General features: G+C 64.7%; 3 protein-coding genes across 3 annotated transcripts; 1 reads left to right on the forward strand and 2 right to left on the reverse strand.

The window, feature by feature from the left end:
- Positions 1-8033: 8033 nt before the first annotated feature.
- On the reverse strand, positions 8034-9128 carry PLICBS_005226 (uncharacterized protein; the record flags this gene model as incomplete). The annotated part of the gene is made up of 1 exon (XM_065600679.1): positions 8034-9128. The coding sequence occupies one exon, from the start codon at positions 9126-9128 to the stop codon at positions 8034-8036; it is 1095 nt and encodes a 364-aa protein (XP_065456751.1).
- A 1176-nt stretch (positions 9129-10304) lies between these two features.
- PLICBS_005227 (asparaginyl-tRNA synthetase) lies at positions 10305-12061 on the reverse strand (the record flags this gene model as incomplete). Its single annotated transcript, XM_018318885.2, has 3 exons — positions 10305-11447; positions 11510-11702; positions 11766-12061. The coding sequence occupies 3 exons, from the start codon at positions 12059-12061 to the stop codon at positions 10305-10307; spliced, it is 1632 nt and encodes a 543-aa protein (XP_018181359.2).
- A 2278-nt stretch (positions 12062-14339) lies between these two features.
- On the forward strand, positions 14340-15380 carry PLICBS_005228 (uncharacterized protein; the record flags this gene model as incomplete). The annotated part of the gene is made up of 1 exon (XM_018318886.2): positions 14340-15380. The coding sequence occupies one exon, from the start codon at positions 14340-14342 to the stop codon at positions 15378-15380; it is 1041 nt and encodes a 346-aa protein (XP_018181360.2).
- Between the last annotated feature and the right edge of the window lie 220 nt (positions 15381-15600).

Below are 15600 nucleotides of genomic sequence, written 5' to 3' on the forward strand. Positions count from 1 at the left end.
AGGCATTGCATCGGGGTAAAGCCCATGGTCCACGAGTGCGTCGTGCGCTCAGGCGCGCAAGCTCAACCCGTGGCATGGGGCGGCAAGCCAAGCAACGTGACAACATGCCCATAAAGCAGACAGCGTCTCACTGCACATGTCCAGGTGCTGCCGCTTGGCTGTGTCGCAAAGCCACGGAATAGGCGCGGCAGTCGCATCACGAGTCCACGACACAGCCTGTTGCCCGGCCCCGTAAGGGGCGAACAGTCAAGCTGACAGTGAGAGAGAGTAGAGGATAGCGAGGTCATCATGATGCGCACTCGCGATCAGACGACCGCCCGAGCCTGAGCGGCTTCGCCTCTAGTACGCCCAGACTGACAACGGAGCGGGCAACGGCATGGCGATGGCCAATCCCCGTGCAGTGCGCGAGGACGCGGGAACACGAGGCTCAAGGACGCACGGATTTCTGTGCAAGCATCGCCGCACGATGTGGAGGGCTGGGAAACACGGAGCAGGAGAAGCTCGAGTCGCGCGACGAGACGTACCCAAATGGAAAGTGAGGCCGAGGGCTTCGCTCGCTCGCTCCACAGTGGCCGTTGAGGCGCTTCGCGAGGGCGTTGAGAACCGTTGCGTTGTTGCGTCTGCGGACTTGCCGTGACAATGGCTGTTCGTCGCTGGTGCTCCTGGTGCAAAAGGAAGCAAGATCGTACGTGCTGTAGACTGTCGAGAAACAAGGTTAATTGGGATCAGGAGCGGGAGGTTTCGAGAAGAGAAGGAGAGATCGTCGAGGTTGGGGACGGCCGAGAGCGTGACGAGCCAAGGGCACGGATGTGCAATGAGTGAATGGATAAGTCGGCGCCGCGAAGCCGAGAAGGGGGGTGCCATGGACCGGGGGGGGAGGGGTGTGTGGCGGCCAGGATGGGAGTTTGGCGCAGCGGGAGGAGGGTGTTGGTCAGGACAAGCTTTTGTCGTTTGCGGCCCACACGCAGGCAAACCCACGGACAGACGAGGCCAGCGCTCCATGGCCGGTGCTCGCGGCTTGACCGGCACGCCCAGAAGGGGCCCTAACTTGCCCAAGCAAGGGCTTCTTGTGCGCTGTTGTCGCGCGGCAGCGGGACGATGGGGGGGGGGGGGGGCACGGAAGGGCGGCCGACTTGCCTCGGGGGGGCTGCTTTGTTTGCTGCGCCGACTCGCACAGCGTCCGTACTTCATTAAACTGTACTTGGTTCTCGCACAAGAGCAGGTCTCTGCCGTCGGCCAGAGGCATCGTTCCCGCGGCGGCGAAGAGAAGCGAGCTCCAAGTCAAAACCCAGATTCACGGGCCCAGAATGCCGACTCGGATTCACACCTCAGTCAAAAGGGCAGGAACGGCGGGAGAAGCAGCCTGAGGCGGGGCGGATAGCGGGCGGATAGCGGGCGGATGGCGGGCAGAGGGAAGGAGAGACACCGCTGGGTTGTGTCATACACCCACTGTAAGGCCCCATGGGCGCCAAAATTGTCGAGGAGAGGGAAGGTGCGATGGGCCTCTGGCGTGTCAGCGGCCGATCGGGAATAAGGATGAGCGGTGGTCAAGCTTCAAGGCGTGCCGGCTGCCCGAGCCAAGACTCCAGAATTGGCAGGATCCTGGGCTGCCCACCGCCGCCTGCCCTCGGGGCCCATGGCACTGTTGCCTGCCTGGGCTGCCCGCGCGGCGATACTTGCAGTTCCTCCCTCACGACGAGGTACTGTACAGTTCCAGCCAGACCACGATGCAGCTTCATCCTCCACTCCGGTCAGTCAGTCAGTCAGTCAGTCAGTCAGTCAGTCAGTCAGCAAGCAAGCAAGCACAGAGCGCCAGCCAACGCAACGCCTGCGACGCGCAAACCGGCGTGGGCGGCGGCGGCGACCTGCTCCGTCCGCGTTGCATCCACGGCGTGGGTGCGCTGCGACAACGACGACGACTACCACCACCACCACCCTCACGCCGACCCCCCCGAACGACGTAATGCCAAATGGATGGCTGGCGGCTGAATGGCAGCGTCGTGCCAGGTGGCATAATAAGGTCATAAGAATTTCCCCTAAGCTTATTTTCACTGCTCCCTGATGAAGAGGCTTGGCCTGCCGCCTCAGACAGGCGTCCATGGATAGCTCGGCAAGTCTAGCCACTGGTCTAAGCTCCAAAGGGACGTTGCCGGGCTGGCATGGAGCAGCATGGAGCAGCCAGTCGGGGTCCGTGTCTTGGTTCGAGGACGGCAAGGACGGTACGGTGCGGTGCAGCAGGTCTCCACGGGCGATCCATCTCAGCATCGTCGCACCTGCTGTCTGCTGTCGGTTGTCTGCTCCTCATTGTCCTGCGCCGCGCCTTGCCGACGCAGATCGATCCACCGCGCAGACCAGACGGAGACGACATTGACGCGGCGAGGGCAATCGGAGAGACACCTCAGCCTGCAGGCACCAAACAACCTGCTGATGGCGGAAAGTGGTGTCTCGTGTGAGGCGGCCTGGGACACGCCTCTGGATAAGTCGGCACCGCCTGCGTCCACCCCACAGGGCCACCCGCACGCCCAAGGCCCAGCACCAGCGGTCGCCAGAGGTCTCGCTGTCCTTTGCCCTTGGGCTGGAGCACTCGAGGGCCTTTTGGTTCATTACCCAGCAGAGCTAACCCGCACATCAGGACAAAGGGGTGCTGCCGAGTCGGCCACGGCCCAGCGCACGGCACGCTAGCGACGCCTTGTTGCAACACCAAGTGCCGTGGCTGCCGAGTCTCTGGGGACGCTCGTGGAGAGGCCACCTTCTGGCCGACCTGGCCAATTGGTGCCGGCCGCCCGCCATCGAACGCGAGTGCGGCGCCCAATTTTACCCAGCACCGGGATTGACGAAGAACCCGAGAGACTTTCCCATTGTTGCCGCAACGGCATGCTGGCCACTGTGGCCACTTCTCCTGGGCGAGTTCAGGCTGTGGTGCCGAAGCCGTGTGTGGGTGGCTCCCGAGGCCGTTCAGACAGGATCACCGAGATCAGCGTGTGCTCGCCCTCGTGTCCACACGAGCCTAACCTTGAGTTTCCAGTAGTCGGACAACCGTCACGCAAACACCGTTTCGTGCAACCGTCTCAGGCGCTGCTTCACCAGACTCCGTCGGGCTGCATGGAGATGCAGGTCGCGTCAATCTATGCTTCCACGCCATCTGGAGCTGCCATGCGCATTTGCCTTGGCCGGTGCCGCACTCCCGGCTTTGCCAATCTGCACGGTGTCAGGAGCACACGACCGCGAGCCAGCAAATTGACCCCTGACAGGAGATTGGTTTCCGATCCGAACTCGGCTGGCGAGGTTCGAAACGTCTTGCTCAGTCAATCAGTCAATCAGTCAATCCCGACCCGACGCACTACAGGGCTCAACGACGGACGACTAGCCCAAGGCAATTCACAGAGCCCCATGCAGTTGTGTCCGGGGGGCACCGTGTTCTCTGCGCGATGGAATACAGTGAGGTTGACCCGCAGACACCCGCCTAGTGGCCTTTAAGCATCTTCATGGCAGTGGAAGGTGTGATAAAGGTGAGACCAGAGTCTGCGGGCAAGCCCTTGTGGCGAAGGGAGCGACGTGCCGATGGGTTTCTCACAGAGTTGGAGCGTCGTCGGCGACGGCTGCCGACGTCTCCACGATTCCAGGACAGGTACCTGCTATGGTGACAAGCCGAGGTGACATTGATTTACGGGCAGGCAATAAGGGAACGAATGAGGGGCCGTCGCCCCATCCTGTGTCGCCAGTACGAAGAGTCGATGCGCCTCCGCAGGCCCCAGAAGAGGCGCCCCGTGCATGCCTTGATGACGTCTGGCTGCCTCGCCGAGCCGGCTCCGGCGGCTTCTGATTTTTGACCAGAGTTGCAGTCGCTCACACACACGCCCCTTTAGCGATGCCCCTGTTCGCAAGCGCCAAATGCCTCGAAGGACTGACCTGCCTGTCCGTCTGTCATGGTTCGGAAAGACGCCGTCCGTGGACACTGCTGCGCAATCGGACTCCGGGGCCTGCTGCTTGGACATGCTGCGCTCCCTGGACGGAGAAACGGCGAGGTACGCCCTGTGGCGCCTGTTGTGGGAGGTTGTCGCCGTTGGCTGTCTTCCCGGATAATCGGCTCTCTTCGCTGACGGGCGGTTCCCAGCGTTTCAGTAACGCCGCAGGCATGCACGGATCAGCACAGACCACGCCTTGAGATCTATCGCCTGCCGCTCCGCCAGTGCGAATCGCCTGGAACCACGAAGGAGTCGGCCGGGCTTCCAGGTTGGTACTCTGCGGATTCCAGCAGTGGTCAGTGTTTGGAGATGCCGATGCCAATGTTGCCAAGCCGCCGATCCAGGGGTCCCCGGCAGGGCGAAATGCTTGGCTTTTCCCCAGCTTGTTCTGGGCACGTCGAGTCTCGACGACGCACAGCGTGTTCCATGCTTCCTTCACGGCAGCGCCACTGGAAAGGTCGAGCAGAGGCTGTGCCAGCCGCAATGCAGGCGCCTTTGATTTCACAGCCAGGGCCGGCGATCTGCGCAGCGCGCGAGGATGGCTCTCCGCGTCGGCGGAGGGGTGAACTGAGCAAAGTCGGCGCTACGGCTAACTCGGCTGGCCAAGCTCCTATCACGGTCCACTGCGACTTGGGCTTTTAAGCATGAATTTAAGCGTTGCAAGCCACTAGGCTTGGCACGGAAGCTCATTCCGCCTGGCGCTGCGAGACGGAGGGGCGTGAGCGCAGTAACGGCGGCCCTGCGCTGCCCGCTCGGGCGGCCGCCGTGGGCGCTGACTGTGAGTCGCGAGGCGTGATGGGCGTCAGGAAGGGCTCCGGCCGGTGAACGAGGCCTGCACCGTCGGCGGTCACTCTGGGCGCTCCTTGGCCGTGCTTCGAGGCAAAAAAAATAAGGTGGACGAGCGAGGCAATCATGGCAGTGCTTGGCGCTGTCGAGATGCCGTCCCAGCCGACTTGGCCCACAGGGGCCCCCTGACGGTGGGTCGCTGGGACGAAGGGCGCGAGTCTCGTGGTCATCACACCTTGGTCCGTTGGATGGGTGGGTTATTCCCGGCGCGGCCTTTGTCTGATCTGACGCTGACAGCTTGGGCCCGTCGTCAGCGCGCGCTGTGGCTGCCCGCGGCTGAGAGCTATCGAGCCAACTGTGCCCTGGTGTGCCCTGGCGCAGCGCCTCACCCAGTGCTGACGGCAACCCGCCTGTGGCTTGGAATCCGCAGCCTGCGCCGCAGAGGAAAGGAGGAGGCGGAGGGAGACCGGGGAAGAGTGCGAAGTGCGGCGTATGTGAGGGCAGCGAGCGAGGAGTTTGCCGTGCCCTGCGCAGGTTCCCGATGTCGCTCTCCGTGTGCCGTTCTCCCTGTGTCGCTCACGGGCCGGGAGATGGTTCGTATCCTCCTCACAGGCAGCTGGGACTTGCCGTCCGATCCGCCCTGGGCCCGCACATTCCGTGTGTGCAAAGGCAAACCTATCAAGGACCGTCGAGGCAGAAGCCAGCTCACCAAAGGGGGCAAACCCATTTCACGAACAGCATGCCGATCTGGCCGAGCAGCCTCTTGTTGCGCGTGTGGGGTTGGGCGAGGGCGCAAAGAGTGCCGACCTCAGCAGCAATGACCTCTGCCAAGCGCCCCAGACGGAATCAATCTCTTCGTGAATGCACCGGCGCCAGCACCCCACGCCAGACCCTTGCAAGCCTCGCAACGCGCGGCGTGGTGAGCAACCGCCGCCACGGCCGAGTCCAGAACGCCGGCGAGCCCTCCAGAACGTCATTGGCGCACGCGATATGCTTATTGCGACCCTTAAACTCGATGGGCGGCGTGTGGCGGAGAAGCTTCAAACGAGGCTTACAGCGCATGGGGTGCGCTCAAGGGACTGACTGCCCAGGATGCCAGGCTTTCCCTGCAGGCCCTGGCCTCTCAAAGCGCCGTCGGTGACGACGACTGCACATGAGCAGCGGGCACGCGATTGAATGGTTGTTGCCGATCCTGTTCGTCTCATGAAGCAACGGGGCCCGTGGCTGTGGCCGTCTTCGTCCGCACCACCCTCCGCGGAGACGGTACCGAGTCCATGGCCGGGACGGCACATCGGTTTGCTCATCGTCCGCTCGCGCCGTTTGTCCAAGCAGCGTCGCGGCTTTGCGCAGCACAGAGCACAAGACGAGAGCAAAGGTAGCATGAGCACCGTCTCGGGCGCACTCCCGTCGAAGTTGCAGGAGGCGAGGCCGGCGGCGGATGCCGTTCCCTCGTCGAGGAGCCATCGAGATATGCGACCGAGCAGCGCCGCCGGCCGGCCACTGAGGCCTGTGACGTCTATCGAACAAGCTTTCTGCGACAGAGACGAATTGAAGCCTCCCGGGCGCCACACCGCCGCTCGGCTCTCCTCGTAGTGCTTGCACATACGAGTACACGTACGTATCCGCGCGCGCGAGCTCGCGCAGGACAGGGCAGCCGCTGTCGCAGACAGACAGTCGGCAGTTGGCCGAGCCCTCTGCCCTGCACTTCGCACAGTAACAGGCGAGGAGCGGCACACGGCGTGTCACCAGCTCGCCATCGAAATCACTCGGGCGCTTGGGCTCCCGTGCTGGCACCCTGCAGGGCAACCGCGCAAAATACAGGCACAGGCCACGAAAATGTCGCTCGGTAGGCCTCACCACACACTGCTCACGGGAAAGGGATCCTCGGCGGACGTTACATCATGCGGCCGACGAGGACTCGGAACATTGCCGAGCAAATACCAAGACTATTCTCTGTATTTCAGCCGCTGCCCGGGCTTCACTGGGCGCGACGAACAAGCACTTGGCGTTGAGCATGGCGGCTTGGCTGTTTCTTGTCGCTGTCTCGTGGCCCCCTTTAGCGGCGCGGCGGCACCGCGAGGCAGCGTCCGGCAGCGACGTCAGGGGGTTCGCTTCCCCGGTGCAACGCCGTCTGCCTGCTTGGAAGTGAGGGAGAGGCAGACGTCGAGCCCGGTCATATCTCGCGCACAGTGCCCGCCGATCTGACTGGTCGGGCGCGCGCAACCCGGCACTCGGACGGGTGGCACCGCGACGTCGCGATGGGTTCGGCAGCAGCATCATCAGCATCAGCACGCCGGTCGGCAGCACCGCAGTAGGGCTGTGTCGTAGGACGTGCCGCCGACTGGCTGACTTGCAGGCCCGCTGCGACGGCAATTCGATCGTCTCTTGTCAAAAAGAATATCCCTCGACCCAGTCTCGCTCACCCGCAGGGGCTGCGCATGTCGAGGTGCACTGCAGGCGTGAGTCGCCTCTACCGGCGCCGATCCACTCGCGTCATTGAAGCAAATGGCCCGGAGAGCATGCTGCGTCCGGTAAACCGGCACGCGGAGGCCGGTGCGTCTGGGACTGGTCGCCGTGTGCGTGTGTGTGTGTGTGCGTGCGTGCGCGCGAGCTTGAGCGCACGCACCGGCCGCGTTGTGTCCCGTCGCCGTCGGGGCACGATGCTCGCTACGTACCTGGAACGAGGCCGTGTACTTGAAATGTACAGCATCGCTGTGCCGTACTGTGCAGTGCTGTGGCCGAGGCAAGTCGACAGTGCGGAAGAAGGCTCGGTCACTCGCCGCTCGTCACGACTCAGCATCACAAGGGACACGACGGCTCCTCGGCACGGACCTGGACGAGCTGATCATGACGATTCCGTCATGATGTCGAAGATCTTGGCCTCGGCCATGCGGGTGTGGGAGGGGCGACGTCGCAGACGGCTCATGCGGGCAGAGTTTCATCTTTGACCTCGACGCTGAGACGGCGGCGGCGGAGGCGACAATGATGGCCGCCCTGAGCCCGCGTCTCTTTCTCCTGCGTCTTGGAACAAGGCCTAACATACCGAGTGTGAGGGAGACTGCTGCCAAGGCGTGCGTTGTTTAAGCTTAATCGCATACACGGCCCTGCGCTGCACTGCCCTGTCCTGCGCCCGGCTCGACCGTGAATGCGCGTAGCCCTCGCGGTCCCTGCGCTCGGTCTTGGTCTTGATGCGAGGCACCGGCACGCTCACGACGCGGGTTCTGGATGCAGGAGGCAGCGGGCTCGCCGGATATTCATGCCATCCAGGAGTCTCCTCCTCCCTTAGGGGGGCGTCAGCGACAGCGCGATCTGCCTGAACTCGCCGGCAAACTGTAGCTTGTCCTTCCATCGCGACGGCACGGCCTGATCGCCATCGCGCGCGCCCAGCAGCCCGCCTGCCACAGCCGCGTTGGTGTCCGTGTCCCTGCCCAGCCTGACCACGTCGACGAGCACGTTCTCGAGCCCGCGGCCCGTGTCCAGCACCGCCGCGACGCCCACCGCCAGCGTCTCGAGCACGTAGCCCGCGCACCGGCCCGGCAGCACGTCCGCCGGTGGGCCCCCGCGCCGGTCCGCCATGTCGGCCACGGACAGCCGCCTGCCCAGCCGGAGCGCCGCGAGGACGGGGCCGCCGCCAGTGTCCCCGCCGTTGCCGCCCCCGTCTCCGTCGCCCTCGAGCCGTGCCGCAACCTCCTCCCCGGCCCGCACGGCGTCGTCGGCGGACGAGCCCCGGACCAGCGCCGCGACGATGGTGTTGTACGCGGCGCAGGCGACGGTGCAGCGCCGGTCGTCATGCGTGATGCGGCTGATGCGCTGGCTCTCGTCGACGAGCCGCCCTGGGTCCGCCTGGAACAGGCCCGTCGGCAGGCAGCGCATCAGACTGCCGTTGCCCGCCGCGCCCCTGCCCGCCCCCGCCCGGTCCGGGTCCCTGGACTCCAGGTACCGGAGCAGGCCCGACATGGTCGCCGCCCCGATGTCCACGGGCCGCGACCCAGGCGCGCGGCCGGGCCAGTCGCCCTGCAGCCACCGCAGGAAGTAGTCCCCCGCGAGGCGGGCGACGTCCACGGCCCCGTCATCCCCTTTGTCGCCCTCGGCGGCGGCGGCGGCCACGTCCCGGTAGGCGAGAAGCACGCCGCGCGTCATGTCGGTGTCGTCGGTGGCGTGGCCGGCCGGCCAGGAGAAGGGCCCGCCGCCGACAATGTCGCGCAAGCCGCGCGGGTGGCGCGCCGCAATGGCCGCGTGCGTCTCGAACTCGAGCGTCGCGCCCAGGGCGTCGCCCGCGTGCAGCCCGAGCAGGGCGCCGACGACGCGGGACTGGCGCGGCGAGAGGGCTGGCGGCGATGCTGTTGCGCCTTGATCGCGCAGGTCCTTGGGCGCCATATTCGTTGTTGAACTCGGGGTCATGGCTCGCCTTGCCCTGGCCCTGACCCCGTCGCGTGCTCCTTGTTGAAGAACGCTGCAATCGCTGTGTACGCGCGCCTCGCGGAAGGGGTTGTGAATGGCAAGGAAGGTGATGAGAATGTGTTGCCTGTGTGAGTGTGAGATGTCGAGAATGGGTGTCCGTACGTACGGCTGAGCGAGGTTGACAAGGCAGCACTCGCAGATGAGGGGGCGTGATCCGCCTCGCCGAGATACACGCGTCGACGACCCTCGTGTGCCACGCACCCAAGGCTTTAGACCGCGGCGTGCACAACAGCCGTGCCCTGGGTCCCTCAAGGTCGCTTTTAATTGCATGATGCACACCGATATTCACGATTGCTACACTACATTTTGCAGGACCCTTTTGACTTCCTGAAGGCAGGCGGGCGGGCACTTGCTGGTTACCTCGTAAGCCGTTAGGGAGCGTGACAATGAATCGGATGCCCGTGAAAGACAGGCTCATCACCATCGCGACGAACCTCGCCCGCAGCCGCATCGGCCAGTCGCCGACTACCTAGTCAGTCGCATGGTTCAGCCAATTGTGCTTCGTCTCGCGGATATAACGAGCATTGTGATGGAGTGTCGTCATGTGGATTGCGCCTCGCTCTTCGTCTTTCCAGCCAGGCTCTTCGGCCTGTCTCCATCCACCTCTAAAAGTACAGGCCGCCGCTCCATGCAGCAGCCGCAATGTGATGTACACAATCATACAGTTCATCCAATATTAACATCCGTGTCCAATACGGCGCCGGCTGCCTGCTTCCAGCTTCCAAGAACCTTCTGGAGCCGCGCGATATCGGCCAGCCGCCCACGGCAGCCTTCCGTTCAATATCTCCTCCCGAAACACATAATCGGCTTGACGCCATCCGCAGCCGGTGGCGTGATTCCAGCCCTCGCCCGTCCGCCTCACCTGTGCGCGAGGCGGCCATTGTGCAACCCGCGACGAGATGACCAAGATGCCAGCTTGCCTGGCAGACAATGTGTGCGACCTGGCCCATGGCGAGGCGGCCGAGCCCGGTTGGCGCACTGGCGAGCACGGCATGAGGCGTCTGGGCCATCCGGAAAGCCGGGTCCATGTGCTGGCCGCGGGGAGGGGGGAGGGGGCGATGCAGCTGGCTGCCTCATGCTGTGCGACGCCGGCTAGCAGTCGCACCGCTCGTGGTGACGCGGAAAGGGGACCACGTCGCGAACGTTGGGCACGCCCGTCAGGTAGCTGAGCAGCCGGTCGAACCCCAGGCCGAATCCGCCATGCGGCGGGCAGCCCCAGCGCCTAAGGTCGAGGTACCAGGCCATGTCGTTGCCCGCCGCCTTGCGTCCCTGGGGGACCTGCAGCCCGTGGAGCCTCATGTTGTCCTCCAGCTCCCGCAGGCGGTGCTCGCGCATGGACCCGCCAGCGAGCTCGCCGAGACTCGGCACAAGCAGGTCGAAGCAATCGACCGTCTCTCCCTGCGGCGGCGGTGAGGCCGACTGGAGCATGTAAAAGGCCTTGATGTCGCGCGGGTACTCCGTGACGAAGATGGGAACGTAGGCGTCGAGCTCCCTGTCGTAGCCGACCTCCTCGGCAAGGTACTTTTCGTGCTCCGATTGCAGCCCGCTCCCCCAGACCGGCTCGTGCTCGAACCGGTCCGCCACCGGCCGCAGCATCTCGATCGCCTTCGTGTACGTGATCCGGGGCCACTTACCCGGCACGAGGAGGCCCCTCCACCGACGTCGGAGCTCGGCCTGGTCGACTAGGTCTGCAAACGCGAGGCGCTCGGCTGGGTCACGCGAGTCCAGTCTGTTGAGCTCGAGCTCTCTGGCGGCGTCGCGCTCCTTGAGGCCCTGCGCGAGCGCCTTCATCATCCGCTGCACCAAGTCCATGACCTCGTCCATGTCTCGCACGAAGCTCATCTCGGCCTCGAGCATGTAAAACTCGCTCAGGTGGCGCGACGTATCACTCTTCTCGGCTCGAAAGGTTGGCGAGAGGGTCCATACGTTGCCGAGGGCTTGCGCCAGGGCCTCGAGATGCAGCTGGGTTGAGACAGTCAGGTACTTGGCATCTCTGAAGAATTCTTCCTTGCCGGACTTGACGGCAAAGGCCTCGCCAGCGCCTTCGCAGTCGGACGAGGTGATGATGGGAGGGTGGGTCTGCTGGAACTTTTCCGCAAAGAAGAACTGCGTGAGGAGAGCGGTTGCGTCGGAGCGCAGCCGCAGCAGCGTCGAGTTGAGCGGCGTCCGAGGACGGAGATGGGAGATGGCGCGCAGGCTCTCGGGCGTCTGGTACTTGTTCTGAATGGGGTAGGTCTGGGGCAAGCGAGTCAGAAAGCCGAGCGAGCGGGTGGCGATGGCGGTTTGGCAGCGCTCACCTGTGGATCTGATGCCCCCAGTATGTCAACCTCGCTGACTTGCAGCTCGTGCGTGGTGGACGACGCCGAGTCCTGGGCACGTGGCTGTCCAGCCGGGTCGCTTGCGGCCTCACCGTCTGTCGCTTGTGAGACACGTGCAGTCTTGACGTTGAACCAAGTCCCTTTTAAACGAACGGCGGCGCCGGGTCTCATGCTTGGCGGCGGTCAGTCTCGTTGAGGGCCCTGACGTGAGCGGGAGTGGGAGGAAGTGTCGTACTCGGCAGACAGCTTCTTGTCGACGACGGCCTGGACGGGCCGCATCGAGGAGCCGTCAGTTACGTCGACGAAGCGAACCCCCGAGCTCTTGCGCACGGAGCGCACCCAGCCACAAACTTGAACATCAGGGACGTTGGCGGTCGGATGCCATGCTCTCAGGTCCGCGACGGTTGTGATGGAGGAGGCGGAGGGCGAGTCGGCTGGTATGCGGACGGAATACTGCCGTCGGGGCGCAGGCACGCGCACGCGCACGCGAAGATGGCGCCGCGGCACGGCTCCGAGGGTGGGAGGTCGCATGGCCGGCCGAGATGAGCAGACGAGGAGCTCGGCAGTGAGCCTCATGTGCGGCGTCGGTAGTTCATGAGTGCCGGCGTGAGTAGGATGAGAATGAGATGAGAATGAGAAATGCAGCGGCGAAGAATGCTCGTGGCTGCCATGCCGTCGTCGTCAAATTGAGTGGACCCCGCTCCCGAATCGGGGGGCAGCCCACTGACGGTGCCTGAGGCGGCGGGTCAGGACGTCGCTGGAACAAGGAAAACCCGGGTGACCGCCTAGGGACCTCCAGCACCACGAACCAACAGTGCGCTCGCGCTGGGCGATAGCCTGCCCGGAGAGCACCTTGCAGCGACGCCGGCCCGCTGGTCGCGTGTTGCTACAGTGGAGCTACCATTGACGGTAGCGTGCTTGCGTGCGCCCCCTGCCTTGGGTTGCCGGTGAGGCGAATGTGTTCCCTGCTTCCAGCTTCGAGCAGGCAGTAGACTTTGCAGTATTGGATTGCCGTTACGATGGCCATCCGTCGCTGGATTGCTGAGCCATCCTTGCCTTGGAGATACTACCTTGACTGCCTCAATGAAGCCCCATGCAGTGGATCGCCTCCAGTCTCCTGGCCTTGCTGGCCCCCTGGACGGCCATGGATGGATGGAGCCGGGCCGGGATCATGGATGGAGGCAACCGCGCCTCGAGGAAAGAGCCTCCGTCCCATGTTGCGTCAACGACGGCCAGAGGCCGCCCCGGCCGTCAGCCTCCTCCATCACCACCGTCGTCATCATCATCAACAGCATTCCTGCCAGGCCACCCGTTCAGACAGTGAGACCTCATTTTCGGCCCCCATCAGGGTCCTGTGGCCCCAGGGCCCGTCCCCATTCCCATCCACCGGGGGGCGCCGCCGCCGCTGCCGCCGCCACCACCACGTCCTCCCCTTGGGAACAAGCCCGTAGGTGCGCACATACGAGGACGTTGCACATCGATGGAGCACATGCGCACCGATCCAGCCCGTCGTCGTCGCCGTCCAAAAAGCACAAAACACACCACGCAACGGGCACGCACGCCACAGACACACGTCGCGGCCCACATGATTCGACCCAGAGGTGCCCAGGTGCCTTGGGCTGCCCCCCGTCCAACGCTTCCCTCGTGTCTCGCAGGGTCTCACATCATCTCTGGGAGCGGCCATGGCGCCCCGCGAGCGAGCTCCCTCCGTGCCAGCCTCGACACCATCGAATGCGCAGTCCTGCTCCGCCCTCCACCTCGGACCACCATCCGCGACGGGGCCGCCGGCAGTCGATGCCCTGCTCGGCCCAACCGCCGAGGGGGGAGAGAGCCCAACGCGCCCGCAGCTGCTACTAGTACAGTAAGAGCAACACGCGCACGCGCGCGCGGCGCACGAATGCTTCCTCGTAGGGCCAGGCCAAGCCGGGTCGTCCATCCAGCCAGCCAGCCATCCATCCATCTCACGGCGGCAGGCAGGCACAGGCAAGCGCAGGGCAGACGCCCGGCATGCCTTGCACGTTGGACAAAGGCGAGATGAGGTGCCACAGATCTGTCGCGCACGACATCACGTCCCGCCGCAATCCTCCGGCGCCGGCATGCCCAAGCCCAAGGCCTGCCTGCCAGTCGAGGCGGCGGAGGAGCAGAGTGTTTCTCTCCTGCAGGTCATCTCTCCCTCCGCGGACCTTATCTGCCTCGTCCCGGTTGCTGGATTGGATTGCCGACGTGGCCTGGCCCGTCCCGGCGAGGCAGCGGTGCGTGTCTGAGATGTCAACACGCCGTTGGCGCACTGCCGCCGCCCTTGCCGTCCCGCCGACTTGGATAACGGAAGGTCTCGCGCTGCAGGGTGATTGTTTTTTCCTCGTCCCTGTCTCTCTCCCGCGCGCCGCCCGGCCCCGACGTGGGCACCCAAGCGACGCCGGCTCCGTTGCTCTTAAACCCTCTCGCCTCCCACGATCTGATGCGAGCGAGCGGTTGACTCAGATCCTGGACATATCAGGTGGTACAGTTCGCCGACATCCCTACATCTCGCTTCCGCGCCCTCGCCGGGACGAGCTGCTGCGAGTCCTGCGAGCAAGCACCTGCCTCGTCGTCACATCGCCGGCGTGCCCCTCCAACGACTGACAGACGGGCATCACATCACGCACACAAAACATAAAAAGGGCCCCCCTTCTTCTCCTGTCGACGACGGCCGCTCGTCCATGTATCAACTCGCCCCATCCCTCCGTTCCCACCCGGTTGGTACCACCACTGCGTCGTTTCAGCGACCCTCGACCGCCTCGCTCATCGTTGCCAGACCTCGACCCTCGCCATGGCGCCGGGGTCCAAGCCCGGCAGGGTGAAGCCGTCCGAGGTGGCGGCCGACACCAAGCGCAACTTCATACCCATGGTCAGCGCGAGCTACGCCGACGTCTTCCCCCCCTTTTCGGTGCTCTACCGACACCCGACGGCCCAGCTGGACATTCCCCGCCGGACCCTGAGCACCCGCCCTCCCGCCTTTCACTTCGTCGCCGAGGACCCCGTCATGGCGGCCATATCGTACGGCGCCGCCGACACCCAGGCCAGCGAGGCCGCCGGCGGCGGCAGGGTGCGGATCCCCGTCATCTGCGCCGCCAACGAGCGCCGCCCGGGAGGCGACTGGGAGACGGGCTCGTCGGGGTACGAAGAGAAGCTGTGTCGCCGGAGCAACCTCTCCGCGACGCTGAGCGCCCCTTGGCCGGGCAGCGGGGAGCCGTCCAACTACCCCATTCCCTCGACGGGCGGCATTCTGTCGGATTCCGTCGTCGTCTGCCGAGGGCCCCACGACCGCTACGAGAAGCTCGACCGGTGGTACGACCTGCCCGTCGTCTCGGTGCCGCCGACGCGGTGGCCGAAACTCAAGGACAACGGGTCCCGGTACTCGTTCGCCGAGGAGCGCGGCATGATGCGTGACAAGATGCGCGGCGCGCTGCGCATCTGCCTCTACAACAACTACGACCGCGTCGTCATCGGCGACTTTGGCCTGGGCAACAGCTGCCGCAACCCGCCGCAGGAGGTGGCCGAGATCTGGCGCGACGTCTTCTTGTTCGACCCAGAGCTGCGCGGCCAGTTCGCCTACGTCATCTTTGCCTTTGAGGACCCGACGCAGAGCACGACGCAGCTCATCCTTGACGAGATTGCCAAGAGGGACAAGAAGGGCGGCTCCAAGGGGCGGTCACGCGGCGAGTCGTCGGGATCCAACTCTTCGTCGTCGTCGCGGGGACACGCGCCGACGGACCTTGGCATATTCCAGCGCGCCTTCGACCCGGCCGAGATCCAGCGAGTCCTGAGCGCCCCTGACCCGCGGTACGGCCTGGACATGATTACGTCCTGACGGCGCCTTGTCCCGCGCCGTGGTTGGTTTTTTTGTTGTTTTACTTTTTGGGCTTTGCTGGCCTTTGCTCGGCGTTTTGGGGCTGGGACCGGGACCAGGGGGTTCTGGATAATACACACTATTCTCGCATGTTGCGATGGGCACCCCTTTGTGATTCTTCACCGGCATGCCTGGCCGTCCGTCCATGCTCCCGAGCCGGCCATGTGTTGCCCTGGCGTTG

The sequence above is a fragment of the Purpureocillium lilacinum genome, assembly GCF_023168085.1.
Source record: "Purpureocillium lilacinum CBS 284.36 DNA, scaffold_4, whole genome shotgun sequence".
Lineage (NCBI taxonomy): Eukaryota > Fungi > Ascomycota > Sordariomycetes > Hypocreales > Ophiocordycipitaceae > Purpureocillium > Purpureocillium lilacinum.